The 21761-nt window shown below is 38.1% G+C and overlaps 4 protein-coding genes across 4 annotated transcripts; 2 read left to right on the forward strand and 2 right to left on the reverse strand.

Annotated features, from left to right (window-relative positions):
• Positions 1 to 4153: 4153 nt before the first annotated feature.
• LOC131006451 (probable magnesium transporter NIPA6) lies at positions 4154 to 7983 on the reverse strand. Its single transcript, XM_057933610.1, has 10 exons — positions 7567 to 7983; positions 6701 to 6757; positions 6533 to 6623; positions 6290 to 6450; positions 6037 to 6164; positions 5792 to 5929; positions 5555 to 5647; positions 5371 to 5488; positions 4618 to 4741; positions 4154 to 4580 (listed from the first exon to the last, which is right to left on the reverse strand). The coding sequence occupies exons 1-10, from the start codon at positions 7685 to 7687 to the stop codon at positions 4559 to 4561; spliced, it is 1053 nt and encodes a 350-aa protein (XP_057789593.1). The 5' UTR covers positions 7688 to 7983; the 3' UTR covers positions 4154 to 4558.
• Positions 7984 to 9439: 1456 nt separating this feature from the next.
• Positions 9440 to 11024, forward strand: LOC131014254 (uncharacterized). Its single transcript, XM_057942168.1, has 3 exons — positions 9440 to 9574; positions 9871 to 10223; positions 10314 to 11024. The coding sequence occupies exons 1-3, from the start codon at positions 9550 to 9552 to the stop codon at positions 10923 to 10925; spliced, it is 990 nt and encodes a 329-aa protein (XP_057798151.1). The 5' UTR covers positions 9440 to 9549; the 3' UTR covers positions 10926 to 11024.
• A 638-nt stretch (positions 11025 to 11662) lies between these two features.
• On the reverse strand, positions 11663 to 12740 carry LOC131007974 (uncharacterized). Its single transcript, XM_057934882.1, has 4 exons — positions 12730 to 12740; positions 12523 to 12622; positions 12196 to 12421; positions 11663 to 12120 (listed from the first exon to the last, which is right to left on the reverse strand). Exons 1-4 carry the CDS (start codon positions 12738 to 12740, stop codon positions 11663 to 11665), a joined length of 795 nt encoding a protein of 264 aa, XP_057790865.1.
• A 5929-nt stretch (positions 12741 to 18669) lies between these two features.
• On the forward strand, positions 18670 to 21294 carry LOC131006423 (uncharacterized). The gene is made up of 3 exons (XM_057933592.1): positions 18670 to 19278; positions 19961 to 20476; positions 20960 to 21294. The coding sequence occupies exons 2-3, from the start codon at positions 20093 to 20095 to the stop codon at positions 21170 to 21172; spliced, it is 597 nt and encodes a 198-aa protein (XP_057789575.1). The 5' UTR covers positions 18670 to 19278; positions 19961 to 20092; the 3' UTR covers positions 21173 to 21294.
• The last annotated feature ends 467 nt before the right edge of the window (positions 21295 to 21761 follow it).

Here is a 21761-nt window from a genome sequence, read left to right on the forward strand (position 1 = left end):
TCTCTTTCAACACTCAGCCCTAGATCGAAAATTGCCGCCTCCAATTTCGATTCCCGGCGTCAACAGTCACAGACCGCCACTGCCGTCGCTCCTTCTCACCTCTGAACCCCGGCGGTGCCTCCACTTCAAGCTCAACATCCCAAACCCCTAAGTTTCCCTCTTTCTTCCCCAACAGACCACAACCTTTTCCTTTTACTCTCAATCCAACATCACAAAATCAATTCCTCACAACATCACAAAATTACCGGAGATTGAGTGGCGGCGGTGCGGCGAGAGGAAGAGGGAGAGGGGAGGAGAGAGAGAGAGAGTACAGCGAGAGAGCGAGAATTTTTAATTTTTGAGGGAGGGGTATTTCCGTCTTTTAGCTAAAAAACTGGCCATTTTTTTAAGTTTTTTTTTCATAGACTAAATTTTAATTTTACATTATGAAAGTGGACACTTTTATATATTAACTCTATGATTTAAGTAAATTTGAATAGACATGCTACTACAAAATTAAACTTTTCAATTTACTTTTATTTTATATTTTAAAGAGAATCAATAATGATTCTCCAATTAATGATTTTTCAACTAATCATTTTTTTTTTCGCTTCATAAATAAGTAATTGTCAATCTAATATTAAATTCAATTAAAAATAATAATAATAAATATATTAATATAAGAGTGGATTTTTAAAATGGCCACTTTCATATTATAAAATTAAAAATTGTCCACTAAGATAAAAATATTAAAAAATGGCCACTGTTACCAAAATACCCTTCCACATTAAAAATTAGAAAATGACTACTTTACATCACCCCTTTTAAAAATCTCGCAATTCACAACCAGTGTGAATTCACAACCAAATTTTGGTTGTGAATTCACACTGGTTGTGAATTGAGAATTCACAACCAGTCGAATTCACAACCAGAAATTTTTGTTTGTGAATTCACAACTAGTCGAATTCACAGCCAAAATTTAATTCACAACCAGTCGAATTCACAACCAAAAATTAATTCACAACTAGAATTTTTTGGTTGTGAATTCACAACAAACGAATTCACAACCAAAATTTAATTCACAACCAGATTTATGTTGGTTGTGAATTCACAATCAGTCGAATTCACAACCTGAATTTAATTCACAACTAGAATTTATTTTGGTTGTTAATTCAACTAGTTGTGAATTTGAGTTTTTAAAGTTTGAATTCACAATTAAAACTGTAATTTATTTTGATTGTGAATTTATAGATTTGGTTGTAAATTTAAGAATATTAAGTTGTGAATTCATCGAGCTAGTTGTGAATTCAAGAACATTAAGTTGTGAATTCATCGACCTGGTTGTGAATTATTACGATTGTGAATTCACAACTGAACTGAAACACTAAATTCACAACTGAATTGAACTGAAACTAAATTGAACTGAAACATTAAATTCACAACTAAACTGAAACCCTAAACCCTAAACCCTAAACCTAAACCTAAACCCTAGTTGTGAATTGTTACGATTGTGAATTCACAACTGAACTGAAACACTAAATTCACAACTGAACTGAAACTAAACTGAACATAAACATTAAATTCACAACTAAACTGAAACCCTAAACCAAACCCTAGTTGTGAATTGTTACGACTGTGAATTCACAACTGAACTGAAACACTAAATTCACAACTGAACTGAAACTTAACTGAAACTGAACTGAATTGAACTGAAACATTAAATTCACAACTGAACTGAAACCCTAAACCCTAAACCTAAACCCTAGTTGTGAATTCACAACTGAACTGAACTGAACTGAACCCTAAACCCTAAAAACTAAACCCTAAACTCTAAAACCTAAACCTTAAACCTAAACCCTAGTTGTGAATTGTTACGATTGTGAATTCACAACTGAACTAAACTGAAACACTAAACCCTAAACATAAACCCTAGTTGTGAATTCACAACTGAACTGAAACTGAACTGAACTGAACCCTAAACCCTAAAAACTAAACCCTAAACCCTAAAACCTAAACCCTAAACCCAATCTAAACCCTAAACCCTAGTTGTGAATTGTTACGATTGTGAATTCACAACTGAACTGAACTGAAACACTAAACCCTAAACCTAAACCCTAGTTGTGAATTCACAACTGAACTGAAACTGAACTGAAACTAAAACTGAACTGAACCCTAAACCCTAAAAACTAAACCCTAAACTCTAAACCCTAAACCCTAAACCCTAAACCCTAAACCCTAAACAGTCGAATTCACAACAAGAATTTTTTGGTTGTGTATTTACAACCAAAATTTAATACATAGCAAGAATTTTTTGGTTGGAACTCACAACCAGTAAAATTCACAATCAGAATTTAATTCACAACTATAATTTATTTTGGTTGTGAATTCAAATAGTTGTGAATTTGAGTTTTTAAAGTTTGAATTCACAATTAAAACTGTAATTTATTTTGATTGTGAATTTATAGATTTGGTTGTAAATTCAAGAATATTAAGTTGTGAATTCATCGAGCTAGTTGTGAATTCATCGACCTGGTTGTGAATTCTTAAATCTAGTTGTGAATTCATAAATGTGGTCGTGAATTCAAGAACATTAAATTGTGAATTCATAAATTTGGTTGTGAATTTAAGAACATTAAAAAAATAATTATACAACTCAATCAAATTGGTGTACAACGCCAAAATACAACAACTCAATCTACCATCAATCGACTATACATCAGTGAAATAAATTTCCTCTGTTTTTTCACATCTATTTCTCATTCATCAAGCTAAAAACAAAAATCTCGACAAAAATTGTGAAGGAAAAGTAGATCGAAATTCTTCAATGATGTGCCTATTTACAGCTTTGAACACATTTGTCGAACGCTGGAAATTCTTCAATCCTCCTCGGACGCTGGAAAAATCTTCGGTGAAGAAGAAACGACCTCTTAGAGAGGAAGAGGACCAAACGAAACCCTAGAGAGAGAGAGATCGTCGAAATCCACCACCGCCTCCACAGATCCGCTGCCGCTGTGCGTCGCAGTGGTGGTGGTTCGCTGTGTGGCGGAGGCGGAGGCGGTGGCCGGCGACTGTGGAGCGGCGGCGAGGACGAGAGGGAGAGCCGGAGAGGGAGAGAAGAGAGAGGGACAGAAAAATCATCGAAATCCTCCACCGCCTCCAGAGATCCGTTGCCGCTGTGCGTCGCGGTGGTGGTGGTTCGCTGTGCGGCGGAGGCGGAAGCGGTGGCCGGCGACTGTGGAGCGGCGGCGAGGACGAGAGGGAGAGGAAGAGCCGGAGAGGGAAAGAAGAGAGAGGGAGAGAAAAATCGTCGAAATCCTCCACCGCGCGCCTCCAGAGATCCGCTGTCGCTGTGCGTCGCGGTGGTGGTGGTTCGCTGTGCGGCGGAGGCGGTGACCGGCGACTGTGGAGCGGCGGCGAGGACGAGAGGGAGAGGGAGTGCCGGAGAGGGAGAGAAGAGAGAGAGAGAAGAGAGAGAAAATGAGTGTACAATAGAGAGAGAAGAGAGAGGGTGAGAAAAATGGCTACTTTTTAATTTTTTATTGTTAGGGGTAATTTTGTACTTTTACACAAAAACTAGCCATTTTTTAATCTTTTAATTTCATAGGCTAAAATTTAATTTTACAATATCAAAGTGGCCACTTTTATATATTACCTCTTAATATAAATAAATATAAAAACATACTGAAAATTTGATAAATCTAAATCGATCTAAATCGTATTTGAAAATCTATTTTAATATACATACATATATATATATATATATATATATATATATATTAATATAAAATTTACTTAAAAAATTATGTTTAATTTAAAGAGTTCTAAAATGAATAAATATAAGTTTCATTTTTCTAGTTGCATTAAATTGTTATAATAAAAAAAATAGAAAATATGAAAAATGAATGGAGAATGAACCGTATAATTAAAAGAAATTAGAAAAGAGAAAGGAGAGATAAAAGATGGGAGAGAGAAAATTAATTTTGTAACTTTAATTGATAATAACTTATTTGTTTTAAATTTATTTTTTGTAATTTTTATATCAAATTAAAGATCTTTTCGTTATCTTTAATTTAACATCATGTTGACTATCTTTTTATTAATCAAAGTTGACGATTTTTATAAAAGAATCAACAAAAAAGAAAAATAAGGAGAGGGAAATTTTGATGAGAAAAAATAGTTGAGAAGAATTTGTGATTATATTGTCAACAAGTTTACATATGAATTTACTCGTACAAGAACTAAGAGGTTATGAGTTAAGATCCTACCATCCACGATCTCCTCGACTGGAACGAAATAGATACCATCCAATCATCTCAATGGAGATCAAACTTTTTTGAGAATAATAATCAACACAACAAATATATGATCAAAAAATGCTCAAGTTATTATACAACTAACTAGCTTACAACCTCTCCAACCCCAGGAAAGGAGAAAAACATTCATTAACCAGACAACTAAGAAAAATATCAATATCTATGAAAGTTTCTACTGAAAAAACAATGCAGCCTTGATTGATCAGTGAAGAGATGTCGAGAACTTACCAGAAAATCGACGTTGATGATCACTATCACTCTCCACATCAGTCTGGATTCTCATATTGTCTGGAAGAAGCTACTCTTGATCAAGATATTCCCTTACTTGAAATGGTCTTGATGGATGATTGCAACGTATTCATTTTGCAGGCCGTCACTGTCTTTCTGTTTCCATATCTCGCCATTCGCGTGGACTACCCAAGATATTTGTGGAGAAAGCACGGAATAATCTGCAAGATGTCAAGCTAGAGTAGTCAAATATCTTCTCCTAGAGGCTTTTGGGATCTTGAAAATTAATATAGTGTGTGTTAACATATCAAGAATCTGTGTATTGGATGTTTTCTGGCTGCCATTCTCTCATTCTAGACTTTTAGTAATCAGATATCACATGCAGAACATAACTGACACAATCTGCTCCACAACCGGAATATTAGGCTCTGATAGGAGATCACCATCCTAGTATAGAAAGGGTAATACCATTTTTCTAGCCCAAAGGATGCGCTTTCTGAAGAAAAAAAATGCCCGACCTTTCGATAATGATTGGAAAAGTGAGCCCGTCCCAAATTTGAAAACGAAGTCAATTTGGAATCAAGAAATTGGTAGAGTAACTACTTATATTTAAGGCAAAACGTAGGTTGATTCCTTGATGGGTTTTTATATAGTTTTGGATACAACTGATTCTATTTAAGTGTATTGCAAAACCCAATCCCACCAAGCAGGATAAAATTTTGGACATCAAACTTTGAACATGCTTAGCTTGCAATGATTCACATAAATTAGTGTGCTGGAGGGGGGGGGGGGGGGGGGGGGGGGGGGGGGGGTGGTAGACGTGGTGAAAGTGGTAGTTATTCCTAATTACCTCTAGTTAGCTGTTTCATCGGATCTCTTGTATTGTGCAAAACCATGGTACCCGAAAGCACTGTGATAAATCCACAGAGAACGGAGACGATGCTACTAGCACTCTGACCGGACCAATCCTGGAGTAGGAGAAACTACTTAGAGTTTTAACCAAAAAAATAACTACACTGCAACACTACAAATACCTTGAACATGATGGCACTGGCAGCAATCGTAAGTGATGTGAACATGGCATAATAAATTGGAGATACGACAGCAGTGTTAAATGTGTCCAGAGCCTGGAAATAAGCCATGATTGTCCATAAAACTAAGCCTAATTCAGAGTTATGTCACGAGATCACAGAACAGGCCACAAAAATTTATATCCTTGTGCATGAATGAGAAAAAAAAATACTGGAATTCAAAGGAAGGGACATACCAACCTTGTTTAAGTAGTTCAATTGAGTAATAACGCATGTAGCTGCCACCATGGCAAATACCCAGGACTTGAAGTGGGCTACCTGGCTACTGCCCTCCAATGTGAGCTTTATAGCGATGCCTAGTGCTTTAACACTCATGACCTGCAATGAAATAGAATCAGTCGGAGAAACAAGATTCAATCAACCATGATTTGCCTGGATGTGTTGATATTTATATGAACAAGGCAAAAGCAAGGACATGTACTTACAGTTAAGGATCCAATTACAGAACAAACTCCGATGTAAATCATGATGTTTGTCTGTCCATAGCGTGGTTCGCAATACAACACAAGTGCCAACACCACAGCTACTGCTGAAGCCACGTACAAAAGAAAAGCTGGACCAAGAAACCATACAAAGTATACAGATACCCTTTCTCCTTTTCTTTTTTCACCCTCGTTCCACCAATACAGAAAGAAAAAAGAAAATCAAAGCAGCAGCTGTTAAAGCACATAGGCTCACCTGGCTGTACTGCCAATTCCCAGATTTCTTCGACTGAGCTGATAGCATGTTCACCAGGTGCATGAAGCACAATAACTGTAGAACCTACTATACATAAAACGCATCCCAAGATTCCTAACTTCCTCAAGGTCTCTTTCAGTAAGAAATGAGCTAAAACAGCACTATCAACGAAAAAAATGCTTGTTTATTTTTTTGTTAGTATTACTGTCAACTAGATATAGATGGGATAAAACACCTGCTAACCTGACGATTATACTTAATGCTCCAAGTGGTGTAACAAGGACAGCGGGGGCATACATATAAGCAACAAAATTGGCAAACTCCCCAATGACCACTAAGAAAATCAGAACTTTAGTATGAGTCATAGAAACAGCATGATCATTTTGTCTATATGAAATAAGCAATCCTTACTCGTAAACATTCCAATCCACCAAAGTGGTTCGAGCAAGTATCCATATCCTCCAGAGCCTTCAATTGAGGAATAGACAATCATAAAAAATTGTGACAAAATAACAGCTTTAGACATTAATGTGTATAAGTTTATCTCCGAAAACAAAAAAAATTAAGATCATTATATCTAACCAAAACCACTAAAATGAGACCCCAATAGGATGGCCTAGTGGATGTAGCGATGGGTGCTTGAAACAGGGGTCTCAAATTTGAATTTTCACGTATGCACCACTAGGTTGATCACATCACACAAGGCCAGTGCAATTTACCCTCCCATGTGGTTTAAAGGCTATATGCCTACGTGGTGCAGACCTTTCAGTGATGGCTGAAATTTCCTTTGACGGGGGGAAGAACATTGAGAAGAATATCAGCATGGCTAGTTCACTCACCCGAACATTGCTCTAGAATGAGTGGCATAAAAACTTAAAGTATGCTCCGTTTCGTAATGTCTCATACATTCTCTGATTTATAGTCTCATTTAGAGTCCAATGTACTTCACTGAAGCACATTCTTTTCCTTTTTCAAGTACATATTCCTCATTAAATTTCTATATCCAGAAACATATAATTCCGAAGCTGGCAAGTTACCCACTTGCTCAGGAAACCACATAAGGCTTGCAAAATCAGTCTCTCTTGTTTCCCCTTTAAGCTATTAGAACTAAACTCAGTAAAATCCGATCAAGATAATCACAATGTTGATTACAAGAGCACTCTACCTTTTCATCTCTAGAAGAACAATATCCTAAAAAATTCTACTTTCTCCTAAGAATCGAAACGACAAAACGAACTCAAATTACCCAAAAATGATCGGAACAAAGTGACACATACCAGCTCGAGAGCCCAACGCGCCAGCTCTCAGTAAACCCTTCTTCTTGATGATGAAGCTGGATCCAATAAACGCGCTCGATCCCACAGCTAATCCAAACCCAATTAGATTATCCTTAAACATCGATCGAAATCCGGTGGTAGTAATAATAATCCTTGTTTATATTCCTCCGAAATTTAATGCTCATTTGATGCGCTCTTTACTCTCCCAGACTTGATTTTCCGAAAACAAATGCACCGATCACGAATAAAACGAGCTGCAGAAATGCTAGGGCAGTAAATTTGGGGAGGATTTCATGTATGAATACGTACAGATTGCTCGAGTTTCCTTCATCTGTGAGTGTGAGTGTGAGTATGTGTAAAGGGTCAACTTTGAGTAGACGATTTTTGATTGGGTGGTTTTTGTATTTGGGATCTAGGGATTTGGAATTGGAGGGAATTTATTACAGTTTAATCTTACTCATTATTTTTTTTTAATTAGCTGGATACTTTGGGTGGAAAAAAAATTAGATGAAGATTCAGTATATATATGAATTCCGATTTTTCTAATTATTTAAAAAATAACTGAAAAAATGTTTATAATTCTTACATTAATTTAATTAAAAAAAATCAAAACAATACTTTCTATTCTTAGATTGTCGTCTAAATTATTCAGATCGTAAATTTATAATTTTCAACTTTTTAAGTTCTGGATTTGATATTTTCAACTGGAATTTTATTTGAACAGTTGACATTTAATAGTATTATTCAGATTCATCATTAATTATTATTGAGATCATCAAATTTACAAATAACATAAGAGCTCAATTTATTTCTTTGTACTCCTGCTTTTTAGAAAAAGTTAATTTAGTCCCTATTGGATTAATTCAATTTTCAAATACAATAATGCTATTTAGACAAAATTTGTCCGGACAAACATGATTAAATATTTTATAAATAAATTTATTTAAATTTTTTGGTTCAAAATAAAAATGAATTTAGCAAGTTTTATTATTTTCTTCATATTGTAATTTTTTGTAATTTTTAATAACTTTTTTTAATTTTTATTATTTTTAAAGTATAAAAACTACAAAAAAAATAACAAAAATGTTGAAAAATTAAAAGAAAAACTACAATAGGGATAAAACAATAAAACTAACTAAATCCTTTTTAATCTTGAACCAAAAATTTTAAATATATTAATTTTTAAGAGTTTTTAATCTTTTTTTGTCCGAATAAATTTTATCCAAATAGCACTACTCAAATATTCTAAAATAAAATCACGAGCATTATAGTCAACGACATTCCTCCTTTTTATAAATGTGAAAGACAAGGGTACAATTTTCAGTCCCTCACTTCAAAAAAATATCTTGAAACCTGTCCACAATTTTACTCACAAATAAATTCAAGAGTGGTTCCTCATTTTGTTTACTATGGCCATTATTTCAGAAAAATTTTGTTAATAAACTTACTGTTTTTATCCTTTGCCCCATTTAATTAGAAACTCTCGATTTAGTTAGTCAAATAAAAATAGAGCCCACAAAATAAAACTACCCTTGGTTTTTGGATCAGTTTTTGCCTTGGATAAACTGAAATAAGCCCAGTTAGGGCCTGTTTTGTAGATATTCTCGATTGTTTAGCCCAAGCTTAGATGGGCCACATTCATTTACCCAATCCTGGCAAGCAATGTAGGCGGCTTGTTTTGTAGAAGCTGATAGAATATCCATATATTTAAGTCATGCGTTTTGTAGGCTTCTATGTGGGTAATGACAGTAATCAAATTTACCATATTGTCCCTATTTTATTTTGGCAAATTACCAGCGTATCCTCTCCCATTACGCAGATTATTTCTAGCGGGAAACAAGTCTAGGGTTACTCAAATTGGGAGGGATTTTAGTGCTGAGGGATTTTCGTTTCTCTGAAGCTTTGGAGCGAAAACTGGAAGCGCTGCTACAACGGAAGGGGAATCAATCAACAAGCGGAGAATATTCGGTACAATCATCCTTCATGACCATGAGTGAGACGCAGCAAGGTAATAATGCCGATGAATATGACAAATTTTTTTTGTGGTTATCTGGAGAATGGTTCGATTCAACGTGTTCTATACTTGAAATTGCTATTTTCTTTGCCATTAGTTAATTGTTCATTTGTACTTGTACCTTGCTATTTTGTTTGTGGGTTGGTTGATTATTGTTTTATACTTCAGATCGAAACAGAAAATGTAGTGTAATTGCTAAAGTTTTCTTCTTGGATTGGTTAATTGCTAAAGTTTGTGAAATGTAATATGGAGAATCTTATTTGTGGGTCGGCTGTATTATGGTTATGCAGGCAGTAGCGATGTTTCTCGTGGGATGGCATCTAAGCCGGAGAAGACTCGCCGAAGCTGGACGAGTAGGGAGGAGGAGATGTTGTTGGCGTCACTGAAGGAACTAGTTGCTCAAGGATGGAAGGCTGACAATGGGTTTCGGGCGGGCTACCTTCTAAAGCTGGAGGAGGCGATGCGCAAGGAATTTATCGGGACTGACATCAAAGGAATGCCACATATCAATTCCAAAATAAGCGCGTGGAAAAAGAGCTATAACTCCCTGTTGACTGCCCTTGATGTTAGTGGTGTTGGGTTCAATGCGAAGGGGACCTTCATGCTAGATTGCGACAATGATCAGTGGGAGCAGATTTTAAAGGTTAGATTATGTTGTGTAAGAAATTGTTGTTAATTTATTTACAGAGCGCAAGATAATTTGGTATAACAGTTATTTGGGTAAAATATGCAGAATGATCGGAATGCAAGTAAGATGCGCTTCAAGAGCTGGCCAATGCTTGAGGGATGGAAAGAAGTTTTTGGTAAAGATCGTGCAAATGGGACTGGAGCAGAGGATATTATGGAGGCAATGCATACCATGTATCAAGCTGATAATCTGGCCAAGGGAGGTGATCATCTTGGGCAGCAAGGTGGAGATGGCTTTAACCATGATGTCCCCGAAGAGGAAACAGCCAGTGTTGATGGCGAAGATAGTGTTTGCTTTGATGCCAAGAAGTCTGCATCGGCTAAAAAAACTGGAAAAAAATGTAAGGCATCCGCAGGCGACGAAATGAATGGGGTGTACGCCTGGCTCGGAGAGATTAGTCGTGATACGAAGGAGCGGCTGGAGAACCTGTCAACCCGCATTGGCTATGAGTTCGATCTCGGTCAGGCAAGGCAGCACGTGTACGAGCAGCTTGGTAAGATCCCCGGACTGGATATGAATGAGAAATTTGATGTTTGTGAAAACTTGGCGGACAAGGTGCAGCGCCTTGAGATCTTCCTCGGGCTGCCTGACGATGCAAAGATTCATTACGTGGCTCGACTTCTCGCCACTCATCGCAATCAGCCCCACTTCCCATGAAGTATCGAACCCCTTTGTTAGTATTTTGTGAGATCTTGTTGCATCCAAACTTCTCTATATAGGATCCAAGGTCCTTTTTGGCTTGTGAATAGTTGGTTAAAGGTCTGTAATTATATTGCAAGTGGTAGATGGTTGGTTTGCTATTATCTATTAGACTATATGCTATGTATTGGAATATGAATGTGTGGATTTGCCTATCTATTGGAGTTTGTTCTTGTCCATTTACTGATATCTGTCTCCATGATGAATGGCATCTCTCCCTCTAAAATTTACTTCTTATTCAGTCCACGATTTTCATTAGTGCAGCCATTCTAGTGACCTCTGTTCATTAGCTTGATGCGGTGATAGTTTGTTCAATTTGCTTATCTGTTAGCATTATCTGTTATGGATGAATGTTTTCTCAAAGGGTTGAATCAAGGCTCGTTGTAGGTCACAGAAAGTGCCAAGATCTCAGCTGAAAGAAAATTTACACATAACTCTGAAATCCACTGCATGAATGAAGGCAAAACCTAATCACTGCTACTTCTATTACATAATTTTTATTATAAGATTTATAACAAGAATCTAAATTCATATTTCATCAAATTCAAGCCACTAGCATGTCCACTCTAATACACCAAGTTTCCAACCTCAAATCCAAAAGTGAAAACTCCATATATGCAAGCATCAAGATATTGAGAAGCCATCAACAAATATAGATTCATAAGTTCAAGCTTACACCAACACCAATATTACTTTTAATTATTCATATATTGCTGCCACATTGAATGAGCGAGCTCGTCCCTCGCTGCATTCCACACAGGTGATGGATCAACACTATCCACGACCTCTCCATGATCCGGTTCAAGTTCAGCAGCCTCTGGGAATAGCCCATCGAACTGTTGTTCGATTGGATCTACTACCATCTCCCCCCGAATGAAATTGTGCAAGACAAAACAGGCCATTATCAATCTAATCTGGATTTTAATGGGATAGTAAGATGCGCTACGTAATATTCCCCATCTCATTTTCATCACGCCAAACACCCGCTCGATTGCATTGCGAGCCTTTGCATGTCTTAGATTGAATAGTTCTTTCGGGTTTTGGGGTCTTGCTGCCATTGGGCCCCATTCTTTTAGGTGGTATCGAACCCCTTTGTACGGTGCTAGGAAGCCCTCACAATTGGCATACCCATTATCGCACAAGTAGTAATTTCCTATTTCAAAAAAGAAAAAACCAACAAGTTACCACATTGGATTTCAACATAAGAAGGGAATATAAAAAAACATACCCTTTGGGACACGCAGCCCGTAGGGCCTACTCAATGAATCGCGTAGAATACGCGAATCGGCTGCCGAGCCCTCCCAACCTGGCAGCACATATGTAAACTTGAGATTTCTATCGCAAACAGCCAAAGTGTTAGTCGATATATGACCCTTCCGTGTCCTATATCGTGGCTTGTCTTCGTTAGATACCATCACATCGATGTACGTACCATCCAAAGCTCCCAAACAACCCTATCAAGCAAAAACACAAATAACATACTAGATCATCAACTGTCAGTTAAAAAAATACAGTTACTCTATACATGTTAACCATAAAAACCTCTCAAACTTACATTAAACCATTTCCAACGGCTGTCGTTGCATTCCTCCGTGACAGGAACGAACAGCAATAGGTGGAGTGAGAGCACAGCCTTAAGGACCACATGGATATACCTAGAGATCGTATAGCCCGACCTCCAAAAATCAAAGCGAACGACCCTATTTTTTTTATGGTGCGCGAGAACGGATAGGAACATAGCCACCTGCTCCTCAACACTAACGTATCTACCATCTTTTAGACCTTCCAATTGTTTTAACAGTTGGCACAGACGCCCAAAAGTGTTTCGATCCATGCGTAAATTTGAAATACAATCAACATCACTAACATTAACAAGCCTACTCATATGTTTTACTTGATCGGGAATACGAGCCAGGAAAGTGTAAGGCCCGGGTCCTAAACAACGGTTCCTTTTTCTCGACTTATTTCTTACTAATTCACCAAACACAACAATGATTTGCAGCAATAGCTGGTGTACAACCTCCTCTACCATTGCATAGACATAAGCATTTAATTGGCGGCGAGATGGCATAGTTACATGCAAATTTCCTAATATGCAATATGTAAGAGTTCACATCAATAGAAGTATAAAACATAGCTAAATTGGAAAAGACTTGTTGTAGCATTACTATGCGATCTTCTTAGAAAACAGAAACGAAACAGAGACTTTGATTGCTAACTCAAACTGTTGAAAGAAAATCAGTAAAGTAGAGCATAATTGTGCTAACTCAAACTGTTGAAAGAATCAATATGCACGATCATCACTATAAGTAGCTTGCCCAGATCTCACGCAAATACAGAAAGATGAGCATGCACTAAGGTAAATGTGATATAGAGACCTGGGAATAGGACCTAATAAAAGAAAGATTGCTAGAGTCGTTCAGATTATATCAACAACAGCAACCGAACAGTTATGTCAATTTCTGACTTCTCTTCTTGATTTGACATAGATTGCGAGTGTTACTTAAGTAATTATTTTTCTCCGTGAATGTAAAAAGAAAAGATAGAGTTCAACTGATCGGAAAGGATGAATTTTTTATCATTCGCTTCTCAGCAATTTAAAACCGACGACTATTGAGTCCTTATTCATTCACTACACCACCCATTTTAATTCCATAGATGAATAACAATCAGATCTAAGATATTTAAATAGCACACCATAGATTACCATCAATTTTGATGTTCGGAGTTCCAAGATCCTCACGAAAAACATAGAAAGAAAATGGGTATGGGGTTCGATTTCAAAATACATATAACCCACTGTCAATATGCTGCAATCCTAGAACAAAATACTCAAAATGTGAAAAAAAAACCCTAAAAATCGAAAATGGGTTCAGAACAATGAATCTTCAATGGAGTTCTCCAATAAAAAAACATCAACAATCAAATTTCAGTTCGATGTTATACGAACCTTTTCGCTGCAACTTCAAAATGTGTGGTGTCCCTGCTTACGTCTGGATGAAGAACACACTGCTCAGGAACCGCGAAGGAAATGAAAGAGGGAAATGGTGATTTGCTTTATTTTGAAGGGCTAATTGCCTGTAAATTCCTAACGTTTCCACGGAATTGGTTTTTGCACCTTTTTTTATTTTTCTTCTTTTAAATACCTAACCTTTCCTTTTTGTCTGGTTTTTGTCCGATGACCGGTTTTTTTTCACGCCGGCGCCGGAATTGATTATGTGGCAGCCGGAATTAACACTGTGGCAGCCGGAAATTGACACCTAGGCTTATTATTGACATGTGGAAAAAAAATAATAAAAAAAAACAAAAAAAAACACACACATCATCATCTTCCCCAATCTCCCCCACCCCCAAACCCTAATCTCCCTTCCCCCACCCACCGCCGCCACCCTCAGCCGTCGGCGACGGCGACGGCGCCCGCCGCCCCCTTCCCCCACCCACCGCCGCCACCCTCAGCCGTCGGCGACGGCGCTCGCCGTCCCCCTCCCCCTCCCCTTCCCCACCTCGGCGCCCCTCCCTCTCCCCACCTCGCTGCCTCCCTCCCCTTCCCCACCTCGGCGCCCATCCTCCTCCCCACCTCGACAGCGCGGCGGACGAGCTCCAGGGCTCGGCGGCGACGTCAGCCAAAATACAATCTCAAATTTCTTTTCAGACATCCCCAAGAATCAACTACACACCAAGAACACACGCAGAAAGAAAGTGCAGCGAAATTAAAGAACGCGGCGGTGCGCGGAATTAAAGAACGCGGCGGCGGCGACGACGATTTAACAGATATTCTAGGGCTTTTCTCCCCGCGGCGGCGATTTAACAGAAGTCGTCGAATCCACCGGAAATTTCAGGGCAGCGGCGTGGCGATTTAACAAATAGAAACTAGGGGTCTTCTCCCTGCGACTGGCGCCGCTGTCAGCCACGGCCGCCGCCTCGCCATCCCTTCTCTCCTCGCCTCTGCTCTCTCTCTCCCAACGCACACACACAGACGGCCGCCTCTGATGCCCCTCGTCCCTCGCCCTCAAACTTCATTTTCCCGCGTCAATAGTCAACAGACCACCATCGTCGTTTGATTTCCGGAGGAGAGGTGGCGGTGCCGGCGTCTGGTGGCGTGTGGTGGCGGCAGCGGGTGGGAGGGAGAGGGGAGGAAGGGGGAAGAAGATGGTGTCACGATGGGGATTTTGTTTTGTTTTTTGTTTTTTGTTTTTTTTTTTGTTTTTTTTATTCCACATGTCAATAATAAGCCTAAGTGTCAATTTCCGGTTGCCACAGTGTTAATTCCGGCTGCCACATAATCAATTCCGGCGCCGGCGTGAAAAAAAACCGGTCATCGGACAAAAACCAGACAAAAAGGAAAGGTTAAGTATTTAAAAGAAGAAAAATAAAAAAAGGTGCAAAAACCAATTCCGTGGAAACGTTAGGAATTTACAGGCAATTAGCCCTATTTTGAATGACAATTTTGGGGGTAGAATTGTAATGAATAAAAATATGATGGAGCACTGTAGCATTCTTGTAATTGGATCAGAGGCTCTCCCCCGTTTTTAGATTAGAGGCGGAATAGTGGTTTTTAATGCGGGCCGCATTTTTTTAACGGGCCAGACTGCTACGAAAAATGTCTACAAAACAGATAAAAATGAGTGAGTTAGGCAACCAATATGGGCTCTACAACCCTACAAAACAGGCCCTTACAGTTTTGGGATCCAAAATGGATTAGACCCATGAAAAGAAGCCCGGGTGCATGTGATTATTTCACAAACTTTTAGGTGTGGTAATATCAATATGGTTATTCTGCCGGAGCTTTTATCATACTTAATTAATTTTAATCGCCACATTTAATCAAAATTGAGTTTTTAATCAACATTTCAAGAGTTAACAGGCATTATTTATGGTAATCTAACCGTTGGATCGACTTCATTTAACAGGCAATATTTCAAGTTTTCAACATATTGTGTAAGTCTAGCTAGGTAATCTAACCATTGATTTATGGAAATATAACAAAATTGATTTGAGTATTTTCAAAGTTCATTGTTTGAGTGGTCTTCATATGTTGTCAATTTCGTCATCATTGGGTTGTTGAGTACTTTAGTCAGGAATTGGCCCGACAAAGTTAGAACTTCACCTGATAATTCGAGTCGTAATTTCGAACCTCTAATAATCAAAATCGACAATACAAGAATAAATATATTTCAAAGATTTCAATCAATTCTAAATTTAGTCATCAGACATCTGATCAATGTCTAAACCTCAACTCTTATATCAAAACATTTGGATCTTATTGAAATGTTTTAGAAGTTTAATTTATTTTACACTCGAGAAGTACTTGTGGTTAATTTATGTTCCTTATTGGTTTGATGAATGTACTTATTCAAAAGTTTATTAAGTTTAGCCGTCATAGGTCTAATATAAATTTTTGGATAAAAGCACACAAAATATTTAATAACCAACATGCAAGGTTTAAGAGACTAGCAACTTTAATTTGCAAATCTAATAATTTTATAATTGAATTATTATGCGCCTAGAGATCACTTTTTCGGATTATATCCAAAGAAACCCCACCATTAAACTAACACTAATTATAGGTTCCAACATTAATTATTATGTTTATTAGAGGATATGATAATTGGCCTAGAAAAATAAATATAATCGGAAAGGTCAATGATTTGCAATAAAAGTTAGCAATTGGAACCGATACATTTTGGGAAAGTTGATTAACAAATACTTTAAGATGCCAAACTTAAAAAGGTATGCTTTAGTCATTCACTTTCTTTCATGCACCAACTAATTAGTATTTTATTATCAAAGTTATGACTTTTAACCGAAATAAAGTTTGTTCCATTGATTTCTAAATAATTATTTTGTGCCTATTGTAAGATGCTCGTCCTTAATATTTTAGCATATGTTCCATTCCAAACCTAGCTAGCCATAGTAATCTTTTTATTACATTATATAATACTTGTCACGCAGCAAAATTTAGGTCCAATTTATATTGCTAAAAATAGTAAAATTACGAAGGAACATTTATCACTCGTCCAATGAATAAAAAAACTGGACATTAGAATTATTTTATTTAAAAAAAAAAAAAAAAAAAAAAAAACGAGTGATTTAAATACAATAAAACGAAAGGGCGAAAAAAAAAACGAGAGGGCAGAATGTGGTATATTTAACGCCGAGAAAGTGATTAGGATGTGACGAATTCGTCTGCTTTAATTTCATTTTAAACATAAACAGTTCCTCAAAAAGGGTCTTTATGTTATGAATATCTTTGCTTTAACAAAAAGAAAGTATATTTTTCATGAGATCTTCTTTAAATGATAAGAAGGTACATAAACTCGAGCTTTTGGATTTCATACTCATTGAATATTATAATATGATCGATTTTTAATTTTCCACGTCAATTTTGGAATCGGTACAAAAATTTATTAACTTTATAATGAGGTGGGCTTGGATGCAATCGAGTTGCATTCGCACTCAAACTCTTACCTGCATCTTCACCCGACCCGTATCCTGACTCGAATCGAGTAAATAACATTATGTGATTATGCAAATGACACTACATGTAATTGACATTATTCGATAAAACAAATGTTATTGTGTATAAATGACACTATAACATTGTAAGTGACACTGTGTATAATTGACACTATTCGATTATACAAATAATACTATTTGATTATACAAATGACACTATAATATTAAAATATTATAGTGTTATTGTATAACCAAATAGTATCAATTATAGACCGTGTTATTTGTATAACCGAATAGTGTTATTTACATAATTTACACTACAAGAAAAGCTATCGGACACCGACGGAATTACCGACGGAATTAATTCCGTTACAAAATAACGACCGAATAACGACGGATTAACGACGGAAATACTCTTTCATACATAGCGACGGATTTACCGACGGATTTACCGACGGGTGTTGGCGGGAATCTTTCCCGCTAAATTACCGACGGAATTACCGACGGATCCCCGATGGAAAATTACCGACGGAAAGTTTTCCGTTGTTATTTCTTTTTTTTAATTTCCGCGATTTTAAAAATTGCAGATAGCAACGGACAATTCCGTTGCTATTTACCGACGGACGATATTCCGTTGCTAATAATTATTTTAAATAACCGAAAATATTTATTTTAAAAATAACAACGGAATTCACGTCCGTTGCTAAATAGAAACGGAATTTTCCGTTTCTATTCCGTTGCTAATAATTATTTTAAATAACCGAAAATATTTATTTTAAACATAACAACGGAATTCACGTCCGTTGCTAAATAGCAACGGAAGTTTCCGTTGCTATTGCGTTGCTAATAATTAATTCAAATAACCGAAAATATTTATTTTAAAAATAACAACGGAATTCAAGTCCGTTGCTAACTAGCAACGGAATTCACGTCCGTTGCTAAATAGTAACGGAATTGTCCGTTGCTATTCCGTTGCTAATAATTAATTCAAATAACCGAAAATATTTATTTTAAAAATAACAACGGAATTCAAGTCCGTTGCTAAATAGCAACGGAATTCACGCCCGTTGCTAAATAGTAACGGAATTGTCCGTTGCTATTCCATTGTTAATAATTAATTCAAATAACCGAAAATATTTATTTTAAAAATAACAACGGAAATTACGTCCGTTGCTAAATAGCAACGGAATTTTCCGTTGCTATTCCGTTGCTGAGCCCTAAAAATAAGGTGAATGAACCGCGCCTCCTCCTTCATTTTTTCAACACAACTTTCACTTCTATTTCTCAAAATTCCCAAATTTCCCCCTCCGATTCCCCATTTCCGGCGACTCCCGCTGCTTGCTCCCCTCCGGCGACTCGTCCACGCCGCCGTTTCCACCGCGCCCCTGCTCGCCCCGCCTCGCTCCGCCCCGCGCCGCTCCGCGCCCTGCGCTGCTGCCCGCCCCGCGCCTCGCCGCTGGTCGCCCCGCCTCGCGCCGCTGCCGCCCTGCGCCGCTGCTCGCCCCGCTGCCCGTCCCACGCCGCGCTGCTGCCCGCCTCGCTCCGCCCCGCGCCGCTCCGCGCCCTGCGCTGCTGCCCGCCCCGCGCCTCGCCGCTGGTCGCCCCGCCTCGCGCCGCTGCCGCCCTGCGCCGCTGCTCGCCCCGCTGCCCGTCCCGCGCCGCTGCCGCCCTGCGCCGCTGCTCGCCCCGCCCTGCGCCGCTGCCCGTCCCACGCCGCGCTGCTGCTCGCCCCGCCCCTCCCTGGCGCCGTGTCCTCTGCTGCCAGCGCCGGATTCCTCCGCCGCCACCGGTCCTCCTCCTCCGCGGCCACCGGTCCTCTTCCTCCGCTGCCTGCGTCCGTCGGATTGCTCCATAGGTTTGTAATTTTTTTTTAATTTCCATTAATTATTTGAAAAATCCTATTATGTTTTATTGTAAATTTTGTATTAATATTCTGTAAAAATATATCTTTCTCTACTTTACTTTTTAAACTAATCACCATAAATTAATTTATGAGAATTCTGAATAATATTACTCACAATATCACATAAAATTGCTAAGTTTTTGGCGTTCATCGTACTCCTTTTTATATTTGTAAATAACATTTTTTTTTAGTCGGATTGTAATTGACATATTGTATGATGGAATGAAGATAATATATATATATATCTAACTTGATTCCTCATAATCAGAAGATTTGGAATTAAAATAGAAAAATAAACTTGATTGAATTATAGTATTCTCTGTAATTTCTGTATGCTTAAAACTTGAAGGATTTCTGTTGGTATTCTCCACTGTTGTATTTAGAATGCAGTGTATGTCTGCTTTTCTCTCTCTTTTGCTCTTTTCCTCTTTCTGGGCATGTGAGGTATTAGGAAAAAAAACTTCTTTGGCTCATGATTCTGATTTTTTAGGTTGAATATGGCATTTATGCTAGGAGTGGCGACTATTTTTTTTCCTCTACATTGTTTTACATGTGGAAGTCATTAACAGCAATTTTGCCCTTAAATGTTTGTTGCTTCAACTTGTGTGAGTGATGTTCTTTTCATTTAAAATAGGTTATTAGTATTGTACCCTCTTTAGAAGATGATCCATGGAAGAGCAGGGGTTACTATCTGAGGGTTTCAGATTCAGTGCATTCGGCCTATGTGTCGGTATCCGATGAAGATGTGGAGTTGATACTGAGTGACATGGTCCAGCTGGGGCAGTTCATCTACGTGACTTGGCTCGATTACGGCTCCCCTGTCCCGGTGCTACGTGGCATCAAACCGAACACCAAGAGGCGGCCTTGTGTGGGTGATCCTAAGGATTTGATTTCTAGTGATTTCTTGAATGCCAAGAAAGTGGAAACTAGGACAAAATCCAAGGGGAAAGTCAAAAAAGTGGTAGGGAGCGAAGAGGGAAGTCTCAGAAGGCTCTCTTTTGGAAATGGCAAGGTTGGAGGAGGTATGGAGAGTAGAAGAATGAGCTTGGATTCAGCACGACGAGGATGGAATTCTAGTGTTCAGAATAAAAATGGCGGGAAAGGTTCATCAAAGTCTAAACCAAAAGACACTTCTTCACCTTCACATTCTGTAAGTTTGTTTTTCATTATATTAATGCACATATTGATTGTTTTCTTGGTAATGACTGAAAGTTGTGTAGTCCTCGTTTTATTTTATTTGAGTTCTTAGTGAAACATGCTTGGTTTTAAGGTTAAACAATGTCTGAACGTAGTAAGGTGATTGCTGAAACTGGTTGCTCGAATCTTGTCCATCAAAGAATGTTAACTGGTTGCTCCATGGTTCTAACTATGGCATTGGCAGATTGCATTCTATTGTTTCCTTCATTGTTGAATTAACTGATTTGAGAGTTCTGGATTGCAGAGGAGTCATAGTTAAATTAGTTAAGATGTCATTTTTTTTTTCTTTCTTCTAAGATATTTTGTGTAAATTTTTGTTTGTTGGATAGGCTGAAGTAGATTGTTTTGGAGTAAGGATTGTTGACACAGAAATAGATACAGCCACTGGAAAATGGTAAATATAAGCAGTAAAGACTAATAAGACACTAAATTACAGGGCCCTCTTGTCGATCCTCAACGATTTATGGACGTGGAGCAGCAATTACAGGATGCATTAGTGGAGATAGCACGTCAAAAGGAGGAGATGAGGCAGAAAGATGAGCAGACCGATGCTCGATTTCAGGCTCAGCAGCGTATGTTCGAGGAGATATTGGCTAGGCTTCCACCTGGACCCACTGGACCCACTCCACCCACTGGACCATCATCTTGATTATGTTGTGTTTTTGTATTTTGAATACTTGAATATTTCTATTATATATTTGTGAACATTTGAATATTTTGTTAAGTTATGACTATTCGAATGCTAATTTAAATTTCATTTGGTGTTTTCGATATTGATGGTTATATAGTTGAAAAGAAGCGTGTAACAGGACGTCGTTAAATTGTATAATGCAAATTAAAAAAAAATTGTATTAAAAAATACCGACGGAATTTAATTCCGTTGCTAATACCCGCACGAAAATTACCGACGGAATTTGATTCCGTTGCTAATACACGTACGAAAATTACCAACGGAATTTGATTCCGTTGCTAATACCCGCACGAAATTTACCGACGGAATTTGATTCCGTTGCTAATCGCGACGGAAAATTCCGTTGCTATTTCCGTCGGTAAATCTAGACGACGCCGTCGTTGTCCCCTCGCAGCCGACGGGCATTCCGTTGCTATTCCGTCGGTAATTTAGCAACGGATTTAATTTCCGTCGGTAAAAATTTTACCGACCATATTTTAAGCGACGTACGCGCGCCGTCGTTAATCCGTCGGTATTAGTATTTAGCAACGGAATTTTTGACTTTACC

This window comes from Salvia miltiorrhiza, chromosome 1, assembly GCF_028751815.1.
Source record: "Salvia miltiorrhiza cultivar Shanhuang (shh) chromosome 1, IMPLAD_Smil_shh, whole genome shotgun sequence".
NCBI classification, from domain to species: Eukaryota; Viridiplantae; Streptophyta; class Magnoliopsida; order Lamiales; family Lamiaceae; genus Salvia; species Salvia miltiorrhiza.

Excerpts from the sequence above, each read along its gene's own strand:
- LOC131006451 (XM_057933610.1), bottom strand. The coding sequence starts at position 7,687 with ATGTTTAAGGATAATCTAATTGGGTTTGGATTAGCTGTGGGATCGAGC. Across the intron at positions 6,451-6,532 it reads GCATTAAGTATAATCGTCAG|TGCTGTTTTAGCTCATTTCT; the intron begins GTTAGCAGGTGT and ends TTTCGTTGATAG. Across the intron at positions 6,165-6,289 it reads GGAATTGGCAGTACAGCCAG|CTTTTCTTTTGTACGTGGCT; the intron begins GTGAGCCTATGT and ends TTCTTGGTCCAG.
- LOC131014254 (XM_057942168.1), top strand. The coding sequence starts at position 9,550 with ATGACCATGAGTGAGACGCAGCAAG. Across the intron at positions 9,575-9,870 it reads CATGAGTGAGACGCAGCAAG|GCAGTAGCGATGTTTCTCGT; the intron begins GTAATAATGCCG and ends ATGGTTATGCAG. Across the intron at positions 10,224-10,313 it reads AGTGGGAGCAGATTTTAAAG|AATGATCGGAATGCAAGTAA; the intron begins GTTAGATTATGT and ends TAAAATATGCAG.
- LOC131007974 (XM_057934882.1), bottom strand. Across the intron at positions 12,422-12,522 it reads GCCGTTGGAAATGGTTTAAT|GGTTGTTTGGGAGCTTTGGA; the intron begins GTAAGTTTGAGA and ends TTTGCTTGATAG. Across the intron at positions 12,121-12,195 it reads CGGGCTGCGTGTCCCAAAGG|GAAATTACTACTTGTGCGAT; the intron begins GTATGTTTTTTT and ends TTTTTGAAATAG.
- LOC131006423 (XM_057933592.1), top strand. The coding sequence starts at position 20,093 with ATGGTCCAGCTGGGGCAGTTCATCTACGTGACTTGGCTCGATTACGGC. Across the intron at positions 20,477-20,959 it reads CTTCTTCACCTTCACATTCT|GGCCCTCTTGTCGATCCTCA; the intron begins GTAAGTTTGTTT and ends ACTAAATTACAG.